Here is an 18,634-nt window from a genome sequence, read left to right on the forward strand (position 1 = left end):
TTGCAACGAAGTGGATGTCTGACACCGAAGCAGAATCCAGAGACCATAGCCGCACACTCTTTCAGAGTGGCCATCATAGAAATGCTGGCTCTGGCCAGTATGACTTGATTTTCTGGAAGATCAAAGTAAAAGAGATGGATCTAGAAAGAAGCACTAAAGTCGCGGAAAACATTTGGATAGATTGGCGATATACTTGGATTTAACGCTCAGGCCTTTTATTACAAATATTGCGGTTGCTTCCTGGCCTATCGCTTGTGTGCTTTGAGGGAAGGGTTGTGGTAATAGGACGGGGCGGCTGAGTTCTAATTAACGAGTGATTAGAACGGTGCTTCAATGTGACGATTGGTCTTAGGTTGAATAGAAACTTTCAGTTGGCTGGCTGAATGAAAGCTGAATGTTTTTGTTTTGATTATAATTCAGACGCGAAGGCCAATTAGAGCCTTGGAACCGCCACTTTAACAACACGATTTGATATTCAAATCATAAAACTCTCAGAATGAGTTGATCAGCCCGAGCACCGACCTCGGGAGTGGACAATGAATTTGTATTACATGTAGTATACTATGTATACTATGTATACTATGTATTCAATGTTACAACCCATATCTTGTATGTTTGGAATTGAGAGTATGCGATATCCATGCCGGCAGTTTATGAGTTTCAAATACCAATCGAATGCTAGTCTAGTACGATAATCCCCAAAATGCAGAGTATTTAGAAAACTACCTTGGAATCGAGGGCACGAAGTTGATTGATGTAGGAGTGAAGCTCAGAGGCGATGGAGAGTTTTTGGGCCGAGTCTAAGGTATCCCATGCTTCATCGAGTCGTGTGCCAGGCATATAGTCCATCGCAATGGCTATGGCTTTATCATTTCCGTCCAGTTGAACATCATGGACTTTGGGCACGGGTATTGTTGTGTTATCAGCAATGAAACCTCAGAAGTGTTGGGGCTTCGCTGGGCCGGACATTACAGATGGCATCGTTTACCCTACTTGAGGTCGCAGGGGGGAATTCTATATGCATGTCATAATCCGAAAAAACACCTCAGCGTGGACATGAGCGTTTAGATGACCTATCAAATACCAATCAATCTCCAAAATTACCTCCAGGCTAAAGCCACTCGGGCACAGATATTCGAAATAGTCTACAATAACCTGTACCCATGGATACCTGGGCTTGTGTTATCTAAGCACTCCTATGGAGTTTCAATCCGCAATAGCCTTGGAAATAAACAGAATATCAGATTGCATTCAAAGGCAGCATTGACAATGCGTTTGTATGACAAAGATCAGCCCGTGCACCAACTATCTGCGGACTTTTCACACTGAAAGCCAGACTTCTAGCCGGATCTAAATCGATCAAGTCGGCCTTGATTCTCCAGATATGACAAATCAAATAGCACCTGAACCATAACGCGCAGTATAACTATAAAAAAAAAAGAGAGAGAAAAAGAATGCGGGACGGACGACCGCCAGACACGGGTAACAACCCGGGTTTAGAAGAAGCGTTCCAATGAAAGTGAGAAGCGGGTAAGAGAGGGCATGCAAGCAAATCAAGATATAAGAAGAAAGAGGAGGCCATCAAGACATCACGTTAAGGGAAACCAGAAATACAACACATGTTGCCACGAGATTCCAAAGGGTATCAAAGTACAGATTTTGCGAAAAAAGGGGAGGCAGAAAATCAAACAAAAGGAGATAAGAAACTAGTCATCATGAATGTGGCGATCACAAGAGGATGAGGTAGTTGGAGGGCGCAATGCCGGTATCTCCATTTGATTTGCGAGCCTGCCACCATCGGCCGCTGACATCGGATACTTCGAGGATCTCGTGCTTGGCGAAGCTGATCTCGTTGGCATCCTCGGGGTTGGCGTCGTAAGAGTAGATCGCCTTCGCGCGGTAGGGGTATTCGGTGGGCTGAGGAACCTCGCTGGGCTCCTGGTTTCCAGTGCTGGGACCGGGCACAGGGCTGGTGCTGGTGGCTCCGAAGCGGGCCACGGAGGAGTTGCGCTCCGCGCCAGGGGCTCCACCGGGGAATCCGGAGACGGGGGATGAGGTCTCGAAGCCGCTGAGTTGTGCGGAGGTGTACATCTGTGGGGTGTGGCTAGTGGCCATGGTTTCTGGGCGGGCACCGAATGCGCTGGACATGGGACGGCTACCGCGGTAAGATGAGGGGTCGGGCTGTTCCTTGTTCAAGGCGAACGAATCGATAAATCCACGGTGAGTGGCCTGGGGCGAGGAACCGAAGTAGAAGATCCAGATCACAATGACCATGGAAAGCAGGATGAAGCCTGCTCCAGCGGCTTGCTCGGCTCCCATGTGGCTGTAAATCAAGTTGTTTGCGCTGGTCGAAGTAAGGACCAGACCACAGGCAAGGTAGCCAACAATCTAATAATCAATCAGTATCGTTGTTATTTTGGAGATGTAAATAAATGCGAATCCCTACCGCGACGCCGTAAACATTGCAGGTGTCTGTGCCAAAGGTGATGATGAGGCCGATAATCACACAGAACATGTAGGAGACTGCCCACCAATCATAATTGGGATAGCTGTTGTTGGGTTGAGTTTCCGAAATAATAGATGCGACGAAAGCGATGAGCCATGCCAAGATGGAGATGGACAGGGTGGCCAAGGCGAACGGATCACCCAGGATGTTACTAGGGCGGAAGTTCGGCATTTTGGGTGGTTGAAATCGAAGTTGCTCAATGAATGTCGAGAAGGAGGGTGGGTTTGATCGTTATGGATCGAAAGATGGTGAGAGATTTATGAATGCTGATGCCAAAGGAGGGGTCTTTCTATCGCTGCGACCTGGTTGTTTTTCCCCAAAGGACGAGTTGAAATCAAATCGAATGAGGGTATAAAGTTGAGGTTCTTTTCGTCGAGGAAATCAGTTGCACCAATGCGAGGAGGTGAAACTAGAGAGATGCGCTCAGTCAGTCTCCGATTCCCAGAGTCTCTCTCGGTCGCGCGTGGGGTCCAAGGCTACAAGTGATCTGTTTGCTTGGGGTTCAATGTGGCGCCTCTGCGCGCTTAGAATGAGAAGAATTCTCCACGACTTCCAGGAAAACAGATCACTTGTTCAAGAGGATCGTTGTACCTGGCGCCTGTTGTGTTTATTTGTGTGTGTCCGTACCTTTTTTTGTGAGACAAAGTGGATTTGCAGCGAATTGACGAACCGCGGGGGGATCGGATAGGGAGTGTTGAGGAGGGTAAAAAAAAACAATAAAAAAAAAAAAAACTAAAAGAAAGTAAGGCTAGAATTTCGAGAAACAGCACCAGGCTGAAGAATAGAACAGTGAGCGAATGAGCGAATGAAGTTCAATGAGGGATTGGAAGGGGAAAAAGGAGAGAAGTGAAAATGGGCGGTGGATCCCGCCCCAAAACACACAGACAGAGACGCGCCCCCTGGAATCGAGACCACAGTGGAATCCCGGGAAATGAAGTGTGACTGCTCCACCTCATTTTAATTCATTTTGTACTTTGTTCTAGACTGTAATTGGTATACAGTCCATTGTGGTTCACAACTTCTAATCCATGGATATACCAGGCCCACGGGGTCTATCAGGGTCTATGGTAATTCAGGTACCGAATCCAGACCCAGGGTTTACCTTCTTTGTTGTTTCTGTCATTCTGTCATTCTGTCATTCTGTCATTCTGTCATTCGTTCATTCGTTCATTCGTTCATTCGTTCATCCGTTCCAGGTTTTTTTTCAATTCGGTAATCTATAAATATCGGAGTTAGTCATCCCGGCTGACGCAGGCCGACGCAGGCCATCCTTGCTAACGTTTTCTGATTTCCCCAAAACACGATCTGATACCTGAAACTTGAAGGTCCTGATCGACAATCCCCAATCTCCATAATTACCATATATGTTTGCTAGTTAGCCCTGTAGCCCTATATTTATATAGCCCTATATGTATCGTCTAGTTGTTCGTAATCTGGAGAACGCCGTTGACAACTCCACGCCCCACTCGGTGGTTCGATCGGATCTCGTACTTTTTTCGGCCACATTCGTGGGCGTGCACACGTGTACAAAGACTGATCGACAACAGACTATGCGAGGCCCTCCGCGTTGTGGCTGTGAGCGCATGCAGAACACACCCATCAGGCATAATTTCATCTAATTAAGTTTATAGAGGGCAAAAGTCAGCCTCACGTAACGCCGAACATGCACTGTGCAATACTCTTGTCAGGGATGGATGTTGGGAAAAACCCTAACTGCTTAAGAACTTTGGGAATATTCACTATACAAACGCCTCGGCCCCAACATGGTTCAAGGCATCCAGGCAAGAATCCGGGGCCGAGCTTGTCCCGTTTTATGCATACCTCAATTATCTCGTGATTTTGGGTATCAAATGTTCCCGTCTGAATGACGATATAGTAGATCGGTATGTGGATTCCAGCTGTCATTCTATACAACCCCATTGTTGTCAGACAATCCGCGTGGCAGTACCATTGCGTAGGAATGAAGTCACTAGACATTCTTTGTAAACAAAAAAAGAGAGGCGCCCAGCATCATATGCGCCCAACCAAAACCAACAACCCAAGCAGGATATCACCGCCAAATAAAACAAACAGATAATGTACTAGTAAATGTAAATGCACCCAGGCTAGAAGAAGAAAACAGATTGGGGGAAAAAGGACAGAGGCAGTCGAACAGAGAGAGAGAACTCATATCTCGTTCTCTCTCCTCTCCTTGAAGACCTCCCTTCTCCTCACTTCTCTCTCCACACCCTCCAGTCGCCCCTCCCATTCGGCCCAGCACTCTCCGCTCCCTACAAGCCCAACCTCATACCATCGCTGTAATACCTTCGCTGTGCGGACCCGTAACTCCGAGATCTCTGCCGCCTGTTCCGCCTGTGTCTGTGCGACGCGGTCCATCTGCGGCTGGAGGTCAATGAGAGTGGCAGAGCTCTGAGCATCCGGAATGGGGAGGTCGTTGAGAGAAGTAAGGCGGGAGGCAGTTTCAGGGAAAGCGGTTGCGTAGGAGAGGACCATGGAGGTGAGGGCGCGTGTGGAGAGGCCTTCTGGGATTTCGTGCGGGGGTGGTATTTGGAAGAGATCGGGGAAGCGGTCGTCTGATCAAAGAGAATCGGGTTAGTGTAAGCAAAGAATGAAATAGAGGAATGCGATGTTTGTTGATTTGTTTGATGGGGAGGCGGGGGAATGAATCCAGTGGTGCAACAGGGACTGGGCGCGAAGCAATGCTTTGGGATCAACATACGGAGCTGAATCACATCCCGAACGACAGGGACGCTGCGACTGAGGTTCTCGAGTTCTCGCTCCATGCTGGCAAGTCGGCGCGACACGGTTTCATCGAGGGAGGCGGGCTTCTCGGGTGTAGTTGGCACTCCTGTCCAGTCGGTCGCGCCGCCCAGGAGGTAGGTGAGGCGGCGCAGACGTGCCTCTAGAAGCTCAATCGTGGCACCAGCCACGGAATCGCTTTCAACCGTCATTGTGGTAAGGGGACCGATCGGTGTTGTGTTGGGCTCGGAGTTGTCGGGGCTTGCTGAGGTTCTCCGCGACAAGCTTGGGGGTGTTTGCAGACACGGCAAATGTGGGGACCCTATCAAACTCGTAGTACACTGTACACACGTTTCACGGAGCTACTAGTACGGCCTACAAGGACACGAAGCGGCATGATAGATAGATAAAAATACATTTCATTGCCTGTAAAGCTATGTGGTAAATCATATTTCGAGTAATCTGCTCGAGTTCATGTTCTCATCATTCATTTGGCGTTCTTTCTCAGTTGGCGGGAGAGTGCTCGACGTGGTCGACCATATTGTCGTCGCTCTCTACCGGGTTCCACGCCTCATTGTCATCGAAGGCTTGAGACAAGGATTGGCTCACGTTCTCTGGTCCCGTTCCTTTTGCTAAAGAGCTTGATCCTACTTTCTCTTGCATCTCCTGCCCAGCACTTTTCTCGCTATCGAAGTCTTGTACTTGAAAAGCAAATACATCCACGGCCCGATCCTGCTGCGACGCAGATGATGCTGCTGTCTGCTTTTCAACAGTCTTTGGGCTCCAAGCTGGATTCCACTCAGAGTTCTTATTGTCTGCATTGGTAGTAGCTTGGGTGCATTCGGCCGCAAATGCGTCATTATCTTTGCTCACAAAAGCCTGTATGGGTTAGTAAAAAGATTGAATAAAAGGGAACACCGATAACTTACCTGGAGCTGCAAAGGTGCCGGGTCTGTGTTGATTTGAAGAGCTGCGTCACTGGCATAGACCAGCAGGACTGATCTCCATTCCTCCCGGGCGGCTTGAAGGACTTCAGTCTCCGTTACTTTTCGAGTAGTGTAGCCCATGACATCGCCATCCGATGCAGTTGTCTTGTCGCCCTGGGCTTCTCTCTTCTCGGATTGTTGAGCCTTGCCATCCTCGGCGGAAAAGCTGATACGCCACCATTGGAACCCATCCTCTTCTCCATCAGTATGCATGGCATCTCTCTGGTCATCAGCCCCGTGGCGCTTCAGAACGTAAGTTACATGCGGTTCGGTGCAAACACCACGGAGTGTGTATTTGTGTGAAGGCGGCTGAGATGGATCTTCCGATGGTTCTGTGAGCATTCTGGAGTATTTATGCATGGCTTCTAGTGCGTTCTGCTTGCGAATCTCGAGCCCTGTTGTCGGTTAGTTAGCAATCACGTTTCAAAAGTGAACTGAGAGAACATACCTTGAAGCTTCTCGCCTATCCTTGTAGCGATCCTTCGCAGCTCTTGCTGCATCCCCTCTGCTCTCTCCCGTGCCGCCTTGGTTGCCGGGTCATCCGGGGGACCATTGAGGGCTGCCTTTAAGGCGACAGGTATCGCATCAGCAGCCTTTTCAAGGACTTTTTTTCTTGTGAGACTGCCAACATCGTTGTTCGGTACGGTAGTATAATGCTTGATCCGTTCTTCAATTTTGGATACGACTTCCTGGGCCTGAAGCCTTTGAGTGCGTAATTCTCGCGTGAGGTCTTGGCAAGTGCTCAAATAACGGTCGGGATAAAACACGGCAGGGACTGTCACGTCCACTGACTTTGCGTGCTCAAATGAATCAAGTTTCATGACTAGAATATCTCCAACGTGCTCAAGCCATACATCGTCGAGATCTTCCCCAGGTTTGTCACTCCAGATGGCCGTGTCTAAAACATCGTAGAGAGTTTGTCCATGCTCCTGCTCAACAACAGGCTCAAAGACAAAGAGCTCTTTTGAGATCGGTTCGTCGCCGTCATCAAAGGGGGATCTTTTGTATGCATGTGACATGAAAGATGTGACCAGTGGGTTATTGGGGTCTGCTCGAATTGCTGCAGAATGCCATGTCTCGAGGAACCGTGCCACTATCTCTTCTGAGTCTGAAGAGTACCAGTTCATTTGTTTGAGACCGGCGAGTGCATCGCTACTTCCAAAAGCGCGTTGTGTAGAATCTAGGAAAGCCATAAGCCGTTGGGTTTCATGGATAGTGTCTTCCCAGTCACTATCTTCACTTCCTTCGTGGACAGTGACGATCTTCGGCAAGTTGATTGGTTGTCCGTTCCACCAATGTGCATCTTGTCCATAGTCGAAAAGGAGTTTGTTCCTCAGCAATAATGCTTCCCGCGCCTGAGGAATTTCGTGGAGAATGGTGAGAAATCCCCCTAGATAAAGATTGCTCTGCGTCGGTCGGATGAATGCCGGCTGGCCGGCTACTTTCTTGCGGTCCTCCGGGTCTGGGCCGTTGATAACTTCTTGGGATGATTCGTTGAACAGAGTCATAGCCCAGGCACCTTGGTCGTAATGATCACGCGTGGCTTTTCCGAAGTGAGGCGGGCTGTTCGAGGCGGCTGCCGTAACTCCTGTTTCTTGTGTTCCCATGCCCTGGTTGAGGGACATGGCCACTGCCTGTTGTAATTCTTGCTGCTCGCGGTCTGCTAGACTCCTCACTTCTTGTCGATTCAAAGTTGTTGCTGATCCCGTGTTAGTAGGGTTCATTGTGGTACGTCGTGATTTGGAGAAGAGTTTCTAACCTGATTGCCCCGACGCGTTGGTCGCAGATTGTCCTTCATCACCGGGACCTTTGGTTGTATCGTGCATGTTTACCCTTGACGGCGGGCGTGTGGGAGGGGCGGTGGCGGGCATTCGTGGGCCTTGTTCTTGGTCGCCGAATCCAAACGCTGCGGGATAGACTGTCATTCACTGTAAAAGAAGGTGTTTTGTTCTTCTTGCACTTACGTGTCAGTTCACTTTCGTTTTGCCAACTCGATGTCTGAAGTATTGGTCAGTTCCACTTCCTCCAGAAAAATGACTTCGGGCACTGCGACGGTGACGAACATTTGATAGATGAGGGCCCGTCGGGTCTTCAAAGAACGCGTTGATAGCTTTTTGTGAGCTACCATCATGTGCCTGCATCTCGAAAAAGCGCAAAGTCAGCTGGGGTATTGAAAGAAAGCGCGAATGCGGGGACGGGGGACGACCTTCAAAAAATCGACCGCCTGTGGGCGCGTCGCGCTAGTGAAACTGATGAACTCGGCGATGGCTTCTTCGGAAGGTTCGGAGGCCATGGTTATGGAGGCTGACGAGCCAGGAGGGTCAGTTCAAGGTTCAAACATTACAGTGGGAAGTTCCATTGATGGCCTCGGAAGCTTCCCCACCACATGACGCCAAGCATCGATCCACCTTTGTCATTTTGCGGGTTGGATTCTTGAACTCACTTTGCCACTTGAGCATGAAAGAGAGGTGTATTCACAGTTAGTACAGTGTTTTTGTGGACTTGGCCTAAACTGTGAATATCTTACTCGAAAATATGATTGTCAACTTTGATGCTCAGTACGACCATAGTAATGATCCCAAGAACGATCGATGGTCTCGAAGCAGAACCACCAGAACAAACACAAATCGGTGCTCCATATGAGCATTGGGGACATTGATGGTATCCAAAAAAAAAAAATTATCTCCCAGAGAAAGTCAACAAGTTCTTCTTCCATTTTGATATATTTTAGTTAAGTTGACTTATTAAAACTTCAAACTCGTTCAGCTTAGATCTACTTGGTCAAGTACTCAGTTCATTCTACAAAGGGAAGCTACGACCACAACATTTTCAACTCCGGCACTACATAGTCGGCGACAATGGTAGGTCAAGGATGGCTTCACTCCCATCCGTGGATACTGTGTCAACTTGGTCTCCCACATTTGACATCTGGAATGTTTGAATTCTCAGTTATCGACAACATTTGAGTACTAGTATACCCTTCTTTAGGATCCATACTACTACTAACTAGTACTACTAGTCATACATCCTCATGCAAATGTTTAGTATCATTTTTATCCGTGGATCTATTTTAGTCGACTCAAGCATTCATGGATCCCCATAATATTCATTGTGGCAACATTGAATATGATAAAGGGCTTGCAAGGTCATCAAATAGAACAATGCATTGAACGACAAAGACCAGATCAATTCAAGTCTATTTTGGGTTCAAAGCCCTATAGATAACCGGCCTAAGAGATCTGACCGTGCAGCTGCAACCAGCTATAAATAATCAATTGATGCGAAACATTGAACTTGAATCCATGGATTGAACATTTGAATCACAAAGAGGTTACCCCCATCAGTATGTAACCACCTAATTTCATACCTAGGTCAATGAATGGATTTGGTGAAAGAATCTTTGCGTAGAATAATATTCAATGGACGTTTCAATCTTCAATGTTGGACTCGAACAAGCAACTTTTTTTTAGAAACCTGACCTCGAGCCCTGGAGACTCGAACATAAAAGCCCGACACTTCCCAATGCATATTACCTTCATCAACAACAATTATCAAGTGCTTCATTCCAAGGTCCCAAACATCATTTGAATACGACTTCCAAGGTTATATCCATCACATATCGAATATCACTACAAATCATCATCATAAATCACAAAAAGATGGAACTTACACACGAACAAGCCGGTGCCGCGAAGAAAGACGAACAAGCCGGTGCCCCGAAGAAAGGCAAAACACCCAGCCCATCTAAGAAGAGAAGCCGCCCATCTGGCAAGGGCAAGAAAGGCAGCCCAAAGAAGGCGGAGGGCGATGAAGACAATTCTCGCAAAAAGCGAGCTCCGCCCACTGTGAACGAGCAAGCCAATGCTACAATGGCATCTCTGTATTGGGATCTGAACTACGCATCCGTGTTTCAGGCAATCATCAATACTGCTACGGATGAGGGTAACTACTACCACGAGGAATTTACTAACTATGCCAATCTGAAGCAGCATACCTCCATGTTCATCAACAACGGAGTCCATGACTATAGGCAAATCGCTTATGCAGGACTGAGCACTCGAGCTACTTGGTTCATTGATAAATACGGTTGGCAGATGTTCGCTATCTGTGCACAGTCTGAAAGCTTCCAGCTAGCCACCACAGGCTTCGACGCTCCAAACTGGCTTCGATTCGATGAGCTTATGACCCAGAACGCTCGCAGCGTTCTTGTATTTGCTCGTTCTCGTGGGCTAGAGTGGCGTGGAGCTCTTTTGTCATACGTGCAATACGATATACCTAGTCTCAATGTCGCTTTGAATTCTGATATTGACCTCGGACAGGAGCATCCCCACCACACTGTGCAACTTCCGGATGGTCATCTCAAACGACCAATCTGCAATGGACGGGCTCAGGTCAACATGAACTCTTCAAGCTGGAATCCTGCCAACTTCCCTGACTACGAAGGCGAAAATCCAGCTCTGCGCCAGCCCGAATGGAATGCTTGTGCAATTTGTCACTCTAAGCCGCGCTGTCAGTGCCGCCTTACATCTCTAGCGGGTGACATGGTGGAGCTAGTTGAGGGACCATTAGGTACTGGAGTTCGATCGCTCGCCAACTTCAAGGCAAATGATGTTCTAGGCGAGTATGTCGGTGAACTGGCCCCTTACCGCAGCGGTATCGAGGATAATATTTATGCGATGAACAACGGGGTTGATGTAATTGGCGATGATGGGCAATACCAGCACATATACATTAATGATATCTTTCCCAGTGAGCGTGGCAACTGGACGCGCTTTATGAATCACCATTGCAATTCAAACGTCGAGTTTCGTGGAAGCATGGTAGGTGATCAGGCTATTGTCATAGTCAAGGCCATACGGGATATAGCTATGTTTGAGACGATCACTGTCCACTATGGACATAATTACTGGTCATGTGCGGAGTATGACTGTCTTTGCGGGGCTCCCAACTGCATACGACCCCCAGGCCGTGTTTTTGATGTCTCTTCCACAAGTTCCCTTACTTCTATGGACTCTAAAATGGACATCGACTAATCTATCACCGAAACATTTGTGATTGGTGATTGGTGATTGGTGGCTGGTTGTTGGTTTTTTTGGAAATATAGAAGAAGCAAGGTTCCAAGAAAGGTCTCTCTGGATTTATGTTGCGGATGAGGCGTTAGCATGATATTTTATAGATTCAATGTTCAATGTTTGTTTATAAAAATATTTAGTCAATCAATTGATGTATAGTGAATTTTTTCTTTCAATATACTAGTACATAGTAGATAATTTCAATCTTCTATACACATGCAGTTATTCAGTCACCAAGGACTGGGTGGATTCCATGAGAAAATTGGTAGTGAGCAAATGATTTCCAAATTGACTGATTCTTAGTATATGTGTGACCGATAGGCTTGATTATCATTTTGAACTTCAGAGCTACTAGGAGAGTTTGTAAATCTTTTTTTTTAGCAACACGATGTAGATGTAAGAAGATCAAGGATTGAACTACAGAAATTTCGTTCGGGCTTGAGCCTAGGGAGAAGAACAGAGGAAACAATGGGGTGCATGATATCCACCATCAAGGGTCTTTATCAACGTAAATACTCCTAGTTCCCATACCACTCACAGTCCACAACCAGGTTCACCACAGAAGCAAAGGCCCCAGTGGGGGTAGACATAGTTCAAATGTTCCCAAAAGAATAGAAGATGCAAGCAGCATGGAGATGACTCAGGTAGATCCTTACTGAGGATGAGAAAGCTACGCTAGTTCAGCGAGGAGTCATGGAATGATCCAGCTGGTGGTTTTCACATGTGCAGACGTCATGTTTTTCAAACGTGGAAGTTAATACACAAATACTACTAGATAGTGCTAGCCTGTTACACTCATGAGGTTCCGCCATAACGTAACTTGGTTAGATTTTTGATTGATAAAATATGGTTACAGACCCTGAACAGGGCGCTTCCGACTGTCGGCGATAGTATGATCCACAGGCCTGGTATCTTCCTCTGGCCTGGTCTAGTATAAGCTAGACGTGCGTCTAAAGAGTCCAACGGATATTGAATGATATCCGCCAATGGCCATCCAGTTCGGCCTTGCCCAAGAGGAAGGCTACCAGTTTCATATATGCCAATTCATCTCCCCAAAGATAGTATAAAAACATGACCATTAAAAAGAAAACAAAAAATGATCAGAAATCAGAAAGACTACAAGTGTAGCCTTCCATCAATACTGTTCGTGAAGAAGAAATCCAGCAGTCTGGTCATTTAGCTGCCGGGAACGAGGCCCTTGAGGCCAGCGCCAATGTCACCCTCACGGGCAGCAATCTCGAAGTAACCGTAGATGATGCTATAAATGGTGTTAGTTTTGTTATATATAAAAAAAAAGTCAATGCAAGATAGAGAGAACTTACGTCACGGCAAGAAGAATACCGGTTCCGCTGCCAAGGGCACCGAGAAGGTCAGAGGCAACGGAAAGAGCACCGATGCAAGCACCACCAAAGGCGGCGGCAGTGGGAATCACACGCTTCAGCTCCTTGTACATGGACTGCTCACGGTGACCGGACATGACAAGACCTTGGTCCTTGAGCTGCTTGGCAACGTCACGGGGAGCAGAGCCAGAAACCTCGATCCAGGTCTTGGAGAACAGAGCGCAGGCAACCAACATGAAGGTGATGTAAACAGCGGTGTGGATGGGGTCGAGAAGAGCCTCGGTGAAGTTCAGAGGAGGCGACATGTAGTAAGCAATACCCGAGGCGGCGTAGAGCTGGGCAGATCCCTCACGGGGCTCCCAGACTCCGAGAAGCTGAACAAGCAGGTTGTCGGAGAAGCGAGAGTACAGCATCTGACTGATGAGGAAGATGTTGGAGCACAGAGCAGACTGGAGCATGATGGGCATGTTGGAGGTGTAGAAGAGGCGGACGGGGTAAGAGCCACGCATGCCACGCTGGCGGGAGGACTTGACGGGGATCTCAACACGGAAGCCCTGCAGGTAGATGACAGCCGCGAAGACCAGGAGGGTGGCCAACAGGTTCATCACGTTGGGCAAGTTCTGGCGGTAGAAGGCCTCGTACAGGGCGCGCTGCTTGTCGGGCCAGGTCAGGAGAAGGTGGAACAGGGCAATAATGGCACCCTCGAACTCGGGACCACGACCAGTGTTGATGGTAGTGGGGGAGAAGGCCTTCCAGACAATCGACTCGCAAATGTTGGTGGCAATGAAGAGGGAGATACCACTGCCGAGACCGTAGCCCTTCTGGAGGAGCTCATCGAGCAGAATGACAACAAGACCAGCAACAACCAGTTGAACGATCAGGAGAACACAGATACCGGCACCAAGGTCACTGGGCTGGCCGTAGAGACCAGTCAGGACGTAGACACAGGCCTGACCGAAGGAAAGGATGATAGCGAAGAGCTTCTGGGCGGTCTGGTAGAGCTCGCGATCGGTCTTGAGGTCAAGGTTGACGTCGATGAGGTGGGTACCAGCAAGGAGCTATAAGGAAAAGGTTGGTCAGATCAATTTTCTTGTCGCATCATCTCAATGACATCTTGTTGTGATCGCATACCTGGAAGACCATGCCGGAGGAGATGATGGGAGTGATACCCAGCTCCATGAGAGTACCACGGTTACTGGCAAGCATCATGCGCAGCCAGTACAGGGGGTCAGAAGTGTCGGAAGACACGATACCGTAAAGGGGCATCTGGCTCATGACCAAGAAGATGAGGAGAGTCAACTAAGAAGACATTGTCGTAAGTAACATGTTCATTGCATCGCGACCGGATGACGATTGAGAGGCCACATACACCTGTCCACATCAACTTCTGGTTGAAGGGCACCTTAGTCTCAGGAGCTGCCACCTCCGGGAGGAGGGGCGTAAAGGGCTTGATCAAGTCAAGGAAGCGAACTGTTATCCATCGTCAGTATATTCCAGTCCATTGGAGATGATTTGAGGGGAGTTGATGGCGATCGCGTGGTGGGTATGGGGCAAACTCACGGCCGCTCATTGTGACTGTCTTCCTCCCAATCCGTTCTAAAAAGAAATAAAAAAGAAACTGGAGGTTTCCACCAGCAGAAGGAGTGGAAAGGAAGTTGATTAAAAAGGAAAAAGGGAAAGGGGAGATGGGGGAAAGGAGGGATCGGGGGATGGAAGACGGGGGAGGGAGTTGAGGAGGAAGACGAGGGAAGTTGTTCGCTGGGCCCCACTTTTTCGCTTCCCTTAGGTCGGGCCACTTGGCCACAGTTCGCGACATATCAAACAACCCTTATATCTTCCATATGGGCCTCTAAAAGAAAGTGATCAATGTTCAATGTCCCCCTTTGTTTTACGCCGCCATACTGACGTCTCATATAACCGGAATTGAACATAACCCTTAAATTTTTGGTCTTGAATTGGTCCAAGCCCCTTCGAGGGCCATCTGTAAGCCCTGGAGAACGTTCGCCTGGCGAGTCACGCGATTTCCACAGGTTTCTTCATCCTCATTTCCCCACGCACTACCCCCGCCGCCGGTGCCAAAAGCGACTTAGTCAACCCTAACCTTGGAAGGTAAAAGATGCTGGATATATTCTATATCAAATAGTAAAGGTACACATGTAGTAGGTATACTTAGGTACTAGGTATATGGGGGCAATACCCCATTGGAGTACACACAAGATACTAGATCCATGGATCAAGGACTGGGATGTTCCAAGGTTCAAATGTTATCAAGAATACCCAATTTAATGCTGCCGCTACAACATTTGAACAATTGGGATGGGTACCTACTAGTAGTATTTGAAATAGATAGATGTTGTACCCAATATGTGGCGATGAGGCTCTGGGACCTTGGAATAACGATCCGAGAATGAATGCACGCCTGAGATGTGAAGGGCCAACTGGTCTATCCAGCACAGAGGTCTTCCAAGATTCCAAGGCTATCCAAGGAGCTGCTTAGGAGTGCATGTTTGCCAAAAGGCTTCCAATATCAATTTGATCACAGACTTCTATAGGTGGTATCTAAACATCATAGATTGGACAAAAGGGAAAAAACCCCCCATTTGAAAGCCCCCCGCTCCTCTATATAGACACCGGGTCCATCTGAGAGTGCTGAGAGCTTCCCAGTATACTCATTGACATCCTTACGAAAATTCCTTTTCGTATCAAATTCAAGGCCCAACGAGACCAAGACAATCATCAATCACCACCTCCAGCTCTCCAACCCGTGTTTTAAGGCCACGGTTCTCGTCCTTCAAGACGCCCATGACACTCCAGGCTTCATGAGACGGAACACCATAACAAATATCACATTGACTCTGGTTGGAGTTACCATTACCCACAAATGAGCTTCCCAGGCGTGTGGAGGCAAACCCCTTTAAGACACGATCGTATGCGGACGAAGCCTTTGGCGTCGGCGTATTTGTAGCTGCAACAAGATTCTTTTGGAGGGTTGGCATCGGTGTCGGGGTGGACAGCGCAACCTGCGATATATTGGGTGAAGGTGCGTTGAGTGTGGAGGTCGGTGACTCAACACCCTCCCGATGAGAAAATATACTGTCTGCGATACTTTCATCGCCAGACTCGAAGCCGGAGTCACTGGCAAAGGTCCCATGGCTGGTTCGTTTGCCACCGCGGTGCGGGGTTTGCAGCGCTAGTGATGGAATATCTTCATCGGGAGGAATCGCACGCATGGTAAGGCTGCGGGTGCGGCTCTCTTCTTGTCGCAGGCGCCTCTCCTGTTCGAGCTCCTCGGCCATGGCCTGCATGGCTTTTTCTTGGCTCGACACTTTGGCAGCCATGCCGTCCAGTTGAGCCTTCAAGTGATCGACTCGGGCCCGAGTCTCCTCTAATTCTTCTTGTTTCTCGTTCCTGTCGGCCATGGCTTGATGCATGACAAATGTTCTTTGTTTATACGCATCCTGCATGCGTTGTAGCACATCGGTTGCCTGTTCACGGAGGGTATCGAGGGCTTCGTCGTCGCTGGTATGCGACCTGGGCAAGGAAAGGGCGGCGGTAATATCAAGGTTGAGGAACTCATCATCTGCCGGCTCTGGAGGGTTAGGTTTTTGGTCTTCCTGCCGGCGGAGACCAAAGAAGTTGAATCGTCCCGTAGCTGGCGCCGAGCCCTTTCGGGTATGTGTCATGGCCGTGAGACGTGGGGAACCCATGGCAGAACCATCCATCTCGCCGTCGGGACGCATTTTAATTCCCAAATCGACTGGTTCCGACTTGCCTTGGAACCAATCTGACAGGACGCGGGCTCGTGCTTCGAACTTCTTTTTGGGAAATGTTCCGGTCCACGAGGGAGCTGATCGATTTGTTGTGTCTTCGTTGGAAGAGTCGTGGTCTTCCTCAAAAATAGGGGGACGTGCAATGTATTCGGTGTTTGATCGACGATGTGATGGCAAGCTGTGGAATCGATTCTTTGGGGGAATCACAGGGATTGCGGGTGAGGAGGCAACGGTCTCGTGCCCCTGTGATGCATCGGAATGTAGGGTAGTCGTGGGGAGGGAGAGATCGGAGGACATGATGACGAGGGGAGAAAACTCGGTGGGGATTCGAGTCAGGGTCGACAGGGTCGAAAGGGTCGAATCAGAGTGTTTGTGGCGCGGCTGGTGTGTGACCTCAAAGGGGTGGAGATATTATGCAGATGCGTTGTTTAGGTTGTTTTTAGGGGCGAAAGAGGGGAAGAGCTTGGGTATCCACGAGAAAGGACTGGGACAATGGTCTGATGAGTTCTGGGTCTAGGGAAAAGCACAGATGTTTCACAGCAGATAATGATCGAGGGAAAAAAAAGTAATCTGTACTAAAAGTAGTTTGTTTTGCTATGAATCCGAAATAAACGAAGAGGCTGGGAAGTATGAAATAGCGGTGGCTGAACGATTTCCACCGAGGGGATCCACTGGAATCTTCTTCCATTCTGGAGTCGAAAGTTGAATTGCCTGATCCACTGTGACGGCATTAGCATATCTGAAAATTTCTGGAGAGGCAGAAGAGCACGAAAAGTCGACTGTGCATACTACTTTTCCAAGTTGATGCGGCAGAAACCTTGTTCCCCCACGAGCATCTTCTCCCCACGTTACCCGATCTCCGTCTCCGATCCCTGCATGCGACATCATGGCAACCACCGGCCTCAAGCAGCTCTCTAATGCTCTCGCCACCTTCGATCAGCTCTCCAATTCCTCCTCCTCAATCGATGGCGTATCATCGGATCTTGAAACTTCGATCCGCTTTGCTGGAGCCCAACTTACCCAGGCAGCTGGTGTCCTATTGGGCCTTTCGCAGGACATAATAGCCCAAGCAATTGTGATTTTCACCCGCTTCTGGCTGGGCCCAGATGGAGGAAGCTTACGAATCTACTCGGCCAAGGTACGCACGCTTCAAATCCCATTTCTCACCTTTCATCGTTATCTAACGCTTTTTCCCCATTCTCGAAACAGGACGTTTCAGCGGCTTCACTCTACCTGGCAGCCAAGCTATCTTTCCTTCCAACCTCCCCTCGATCCGTCCTTAATGTATATACCCTCCTTCTCACACAAGACGTGTCGCCACTGTGGTTTGTAAATCCGCGTGGGGCGCCGGCACAGCCTCCTACTCCAGAAACCTACGTCCTCTCCGAGGGTGGATACCTAGCCGCCAGGTTGACGCTTTTACGCGTTGAGTCGGTCATCCTGCGAGCTCTTGGTTTCGATACACATGTCGCTCTTCCTCACGCTATTGCCCTCACATACCTGCAAGCGTTGGGCGCGACAAAACCTGCAGTGGCCCGCCGCGTGGTGGCGCACCTCAACGCTGCACTCCTCTCTCCCCAATTACTTTATGTGACACACCAACCAAATGCGCTCGCTGTTGCAGCAATTTATCTTGCAGCGCGCGAGGAAGGGACCAAGCTGGTAGATGCTAATTGGTGGGAAGTCTTTGATGTTGACCGGGAACAACTCGGATTTCTAGTTGTGGCAATGAGAAGCTTAGAGGGCTTTGCGCGGAAAGAAACAGAGCAGTGGAAAAACAAGACTATTCCTCTGGTGGTAGACGATCTCGAATCCGAGATTGAAAGACGGCGGATGATGGATGAAGGCGAGTGAACGGGGATGCAGAGAAATCATACAGTCTTCAAGTCGGATCAATATCCACGAAGAACTTGGCTATAAGGGTCCAAGGTTTCTGGATTTCCACATACATCCCCGATGAGGCTCTTCATAAATGGGCGCCCATCAAACCAATACTCAGCGAACCAAGGTATCTATAAAGCCACCTGGACCTTTTATAACACGGTCACCTGAGCGAATAAAACATTCAAAGAAGGCACTGAGCAGAAGAAAACCCGTCAGTTGCGCAGATAAAAGTCAGGTGAAAGAAGGAACGAATTTGATTTGAAGTTGGAATTATGCGATAGCGATGAGCTCACGCGGGGCCGATCATGTGCTCCACCGCTTATCAAGGTTGTCTCTC

At 48.6% G+C, this 18,634-nt stretch overlaps 7 protein-coding genes across 7 annotated transcripts; 2 read left to right on the top strand and 5 right to left on the bottom strand.

The window, feature by feature from the left end:
• Positions 1-1,728: 1,728 nt before the first annotated feature.
• Positions 1,729-2,677, bottom strand: sho1 (osmosensor SHO1; the record flags this gene model as incomplete). Its single annotated transcript, XM_057159880.1, has 2 exons — positions 1,729-2,388; positions 2,447-2,677. 2 exons carry the CDS (start codon positions 2,675-2,677, stop codon positions 1,729-1,731), a joined length of 891 nt encoding a protein of 296 aa, XP_057026128.1.
• Positions 2,678-4,672: 1,995 nt separating this feature from the next.
• On the bottom strand, positions 4,673-5,457 carry N7466_000483 (putative nuclear distribution protein RO10; the record flags this gene model as incomplete). The annotated part of the gene is made up of 2 exons (XM_057159881.1): positions 4,673-5,079; positions 5,226-5,457. The coding sequence occupies 2 exons, from the start codon at positions 5,455-5,457 to the stop codon at positions 4,673-4,675; spliced, it is 639 nt and encodes a 212-aa protein (XP_057026129.1).
• Positions 5,458-5,749: 292 nt separating this feature from the next.
• N7466_000484 (ubiquitin-associated-like domain-containing protein) lies at positions 5,750-8,524 on the bottom strand (the record flags this gene model as incomplete). The annotated part of the gene is made up of 7 exons (XM_057159882.1): positions 5,750-6,124; positions 6,175-6,626; positions 6,680-7,930; positions 7,991-8,137; positions 8,196-8,229; positions 8,295-8,393; positions 8,453-8,524. The coding sequence occupies 7 exons, from the start codon at positions 8,522-8,524 to the stop codon at positions 5,750-5,752; spliced, it is 2,430 nt and encodes an 809-aa protein (XP_057026130.1).
• A 1,366-nt stretch (positions 8,525-9,890) lies between these two features.
• On the top strand, positions 9,891-11,264 carry N7466_000485 (SET domain protein; the record flags this gene model as incomplete). The annotated part of the gene is made up of 1 exon (XM_057159883.1): positions 9,891-11,264. One exon carries the CDS (start codon positions 9,891-9,893, stop codon positions 11,262-11,264), a length of 1,374 nt encoding a protein of 457 aa, XP_057026131.1.
• Positions 11,265-12,479: 1,215 nt separating this feature from the next.
• N7466_000486 (translocon subunit SEC61) lies at positions 12,480-14,213 on the bottom strand (the record flags this gene model as incomplete). The annotated part of the gene is made up of 5 exons (XM_057159884.1): positions 12,480-12,561; positions 12,626-13,701; positions 13,775-13,942; positions 14,013-14,113; positions 14,204-14,213. The coding sequence occupies 5 exons, from the start codon at positions 14,211-14,213 to the stop codon at positions 12,480-12,482; spliced, it is 1,437 nt and encodes a 478-aa protein (XP_057026132.1).
• A 1,138-nt stretch (positions 14,214-15,351) lies between these two features.
• On the bottom strand, positions 15,352-16,710 carry N7466_000487 (uncharacterized protein; the record flags this gene model as incomplete). The annotated part of the gene is made up of 1 exon (XM_057159885.1): positions 15,352-16,710. One exon carries the CDS (start codon positions 16,708-16,710, stop codon positions 15,352-15,354), a length of 1,359 nt encoding a protein of 452 aa, XP_057026133.1.
• Positions 16,711-17,299: 589 nt separating this feature from the next.
• On the top strand, positions 17,300-18,267 carry N7466_000488 (putative cyclin; the record flags this gene model as incomplete). Its single annotated transcript, XM_057159886.1, has 2 exons — positions 17,300-17,551; positions 17,623-18,267. The coding sequence occupies 2 exons, from the start codon at positions 17,300-17,302 to the stop codon at positions 18,265-18,267; spliced, it is 897 nt and encodes a 298-aa protein (XP_057026134.1).
• Between the last annotated feature and the right edge of the window lie 367 nt (positions 18,268-18,634).

This window comes from Penicillium verhagenii (genome assembly GCF_028828195.1).
Source record: "Penicillium verhagenii strain IBT 33310 chromosome Unknown utg000002l_segment0_segment0, whole genome shotgun sequence".
NCBI lineage: Eukaryota > Fungi > Ascomycota > Eurotiomycetes > Eurotiales > Aspergillaceae > Penicillium > Penicillium verhagenii.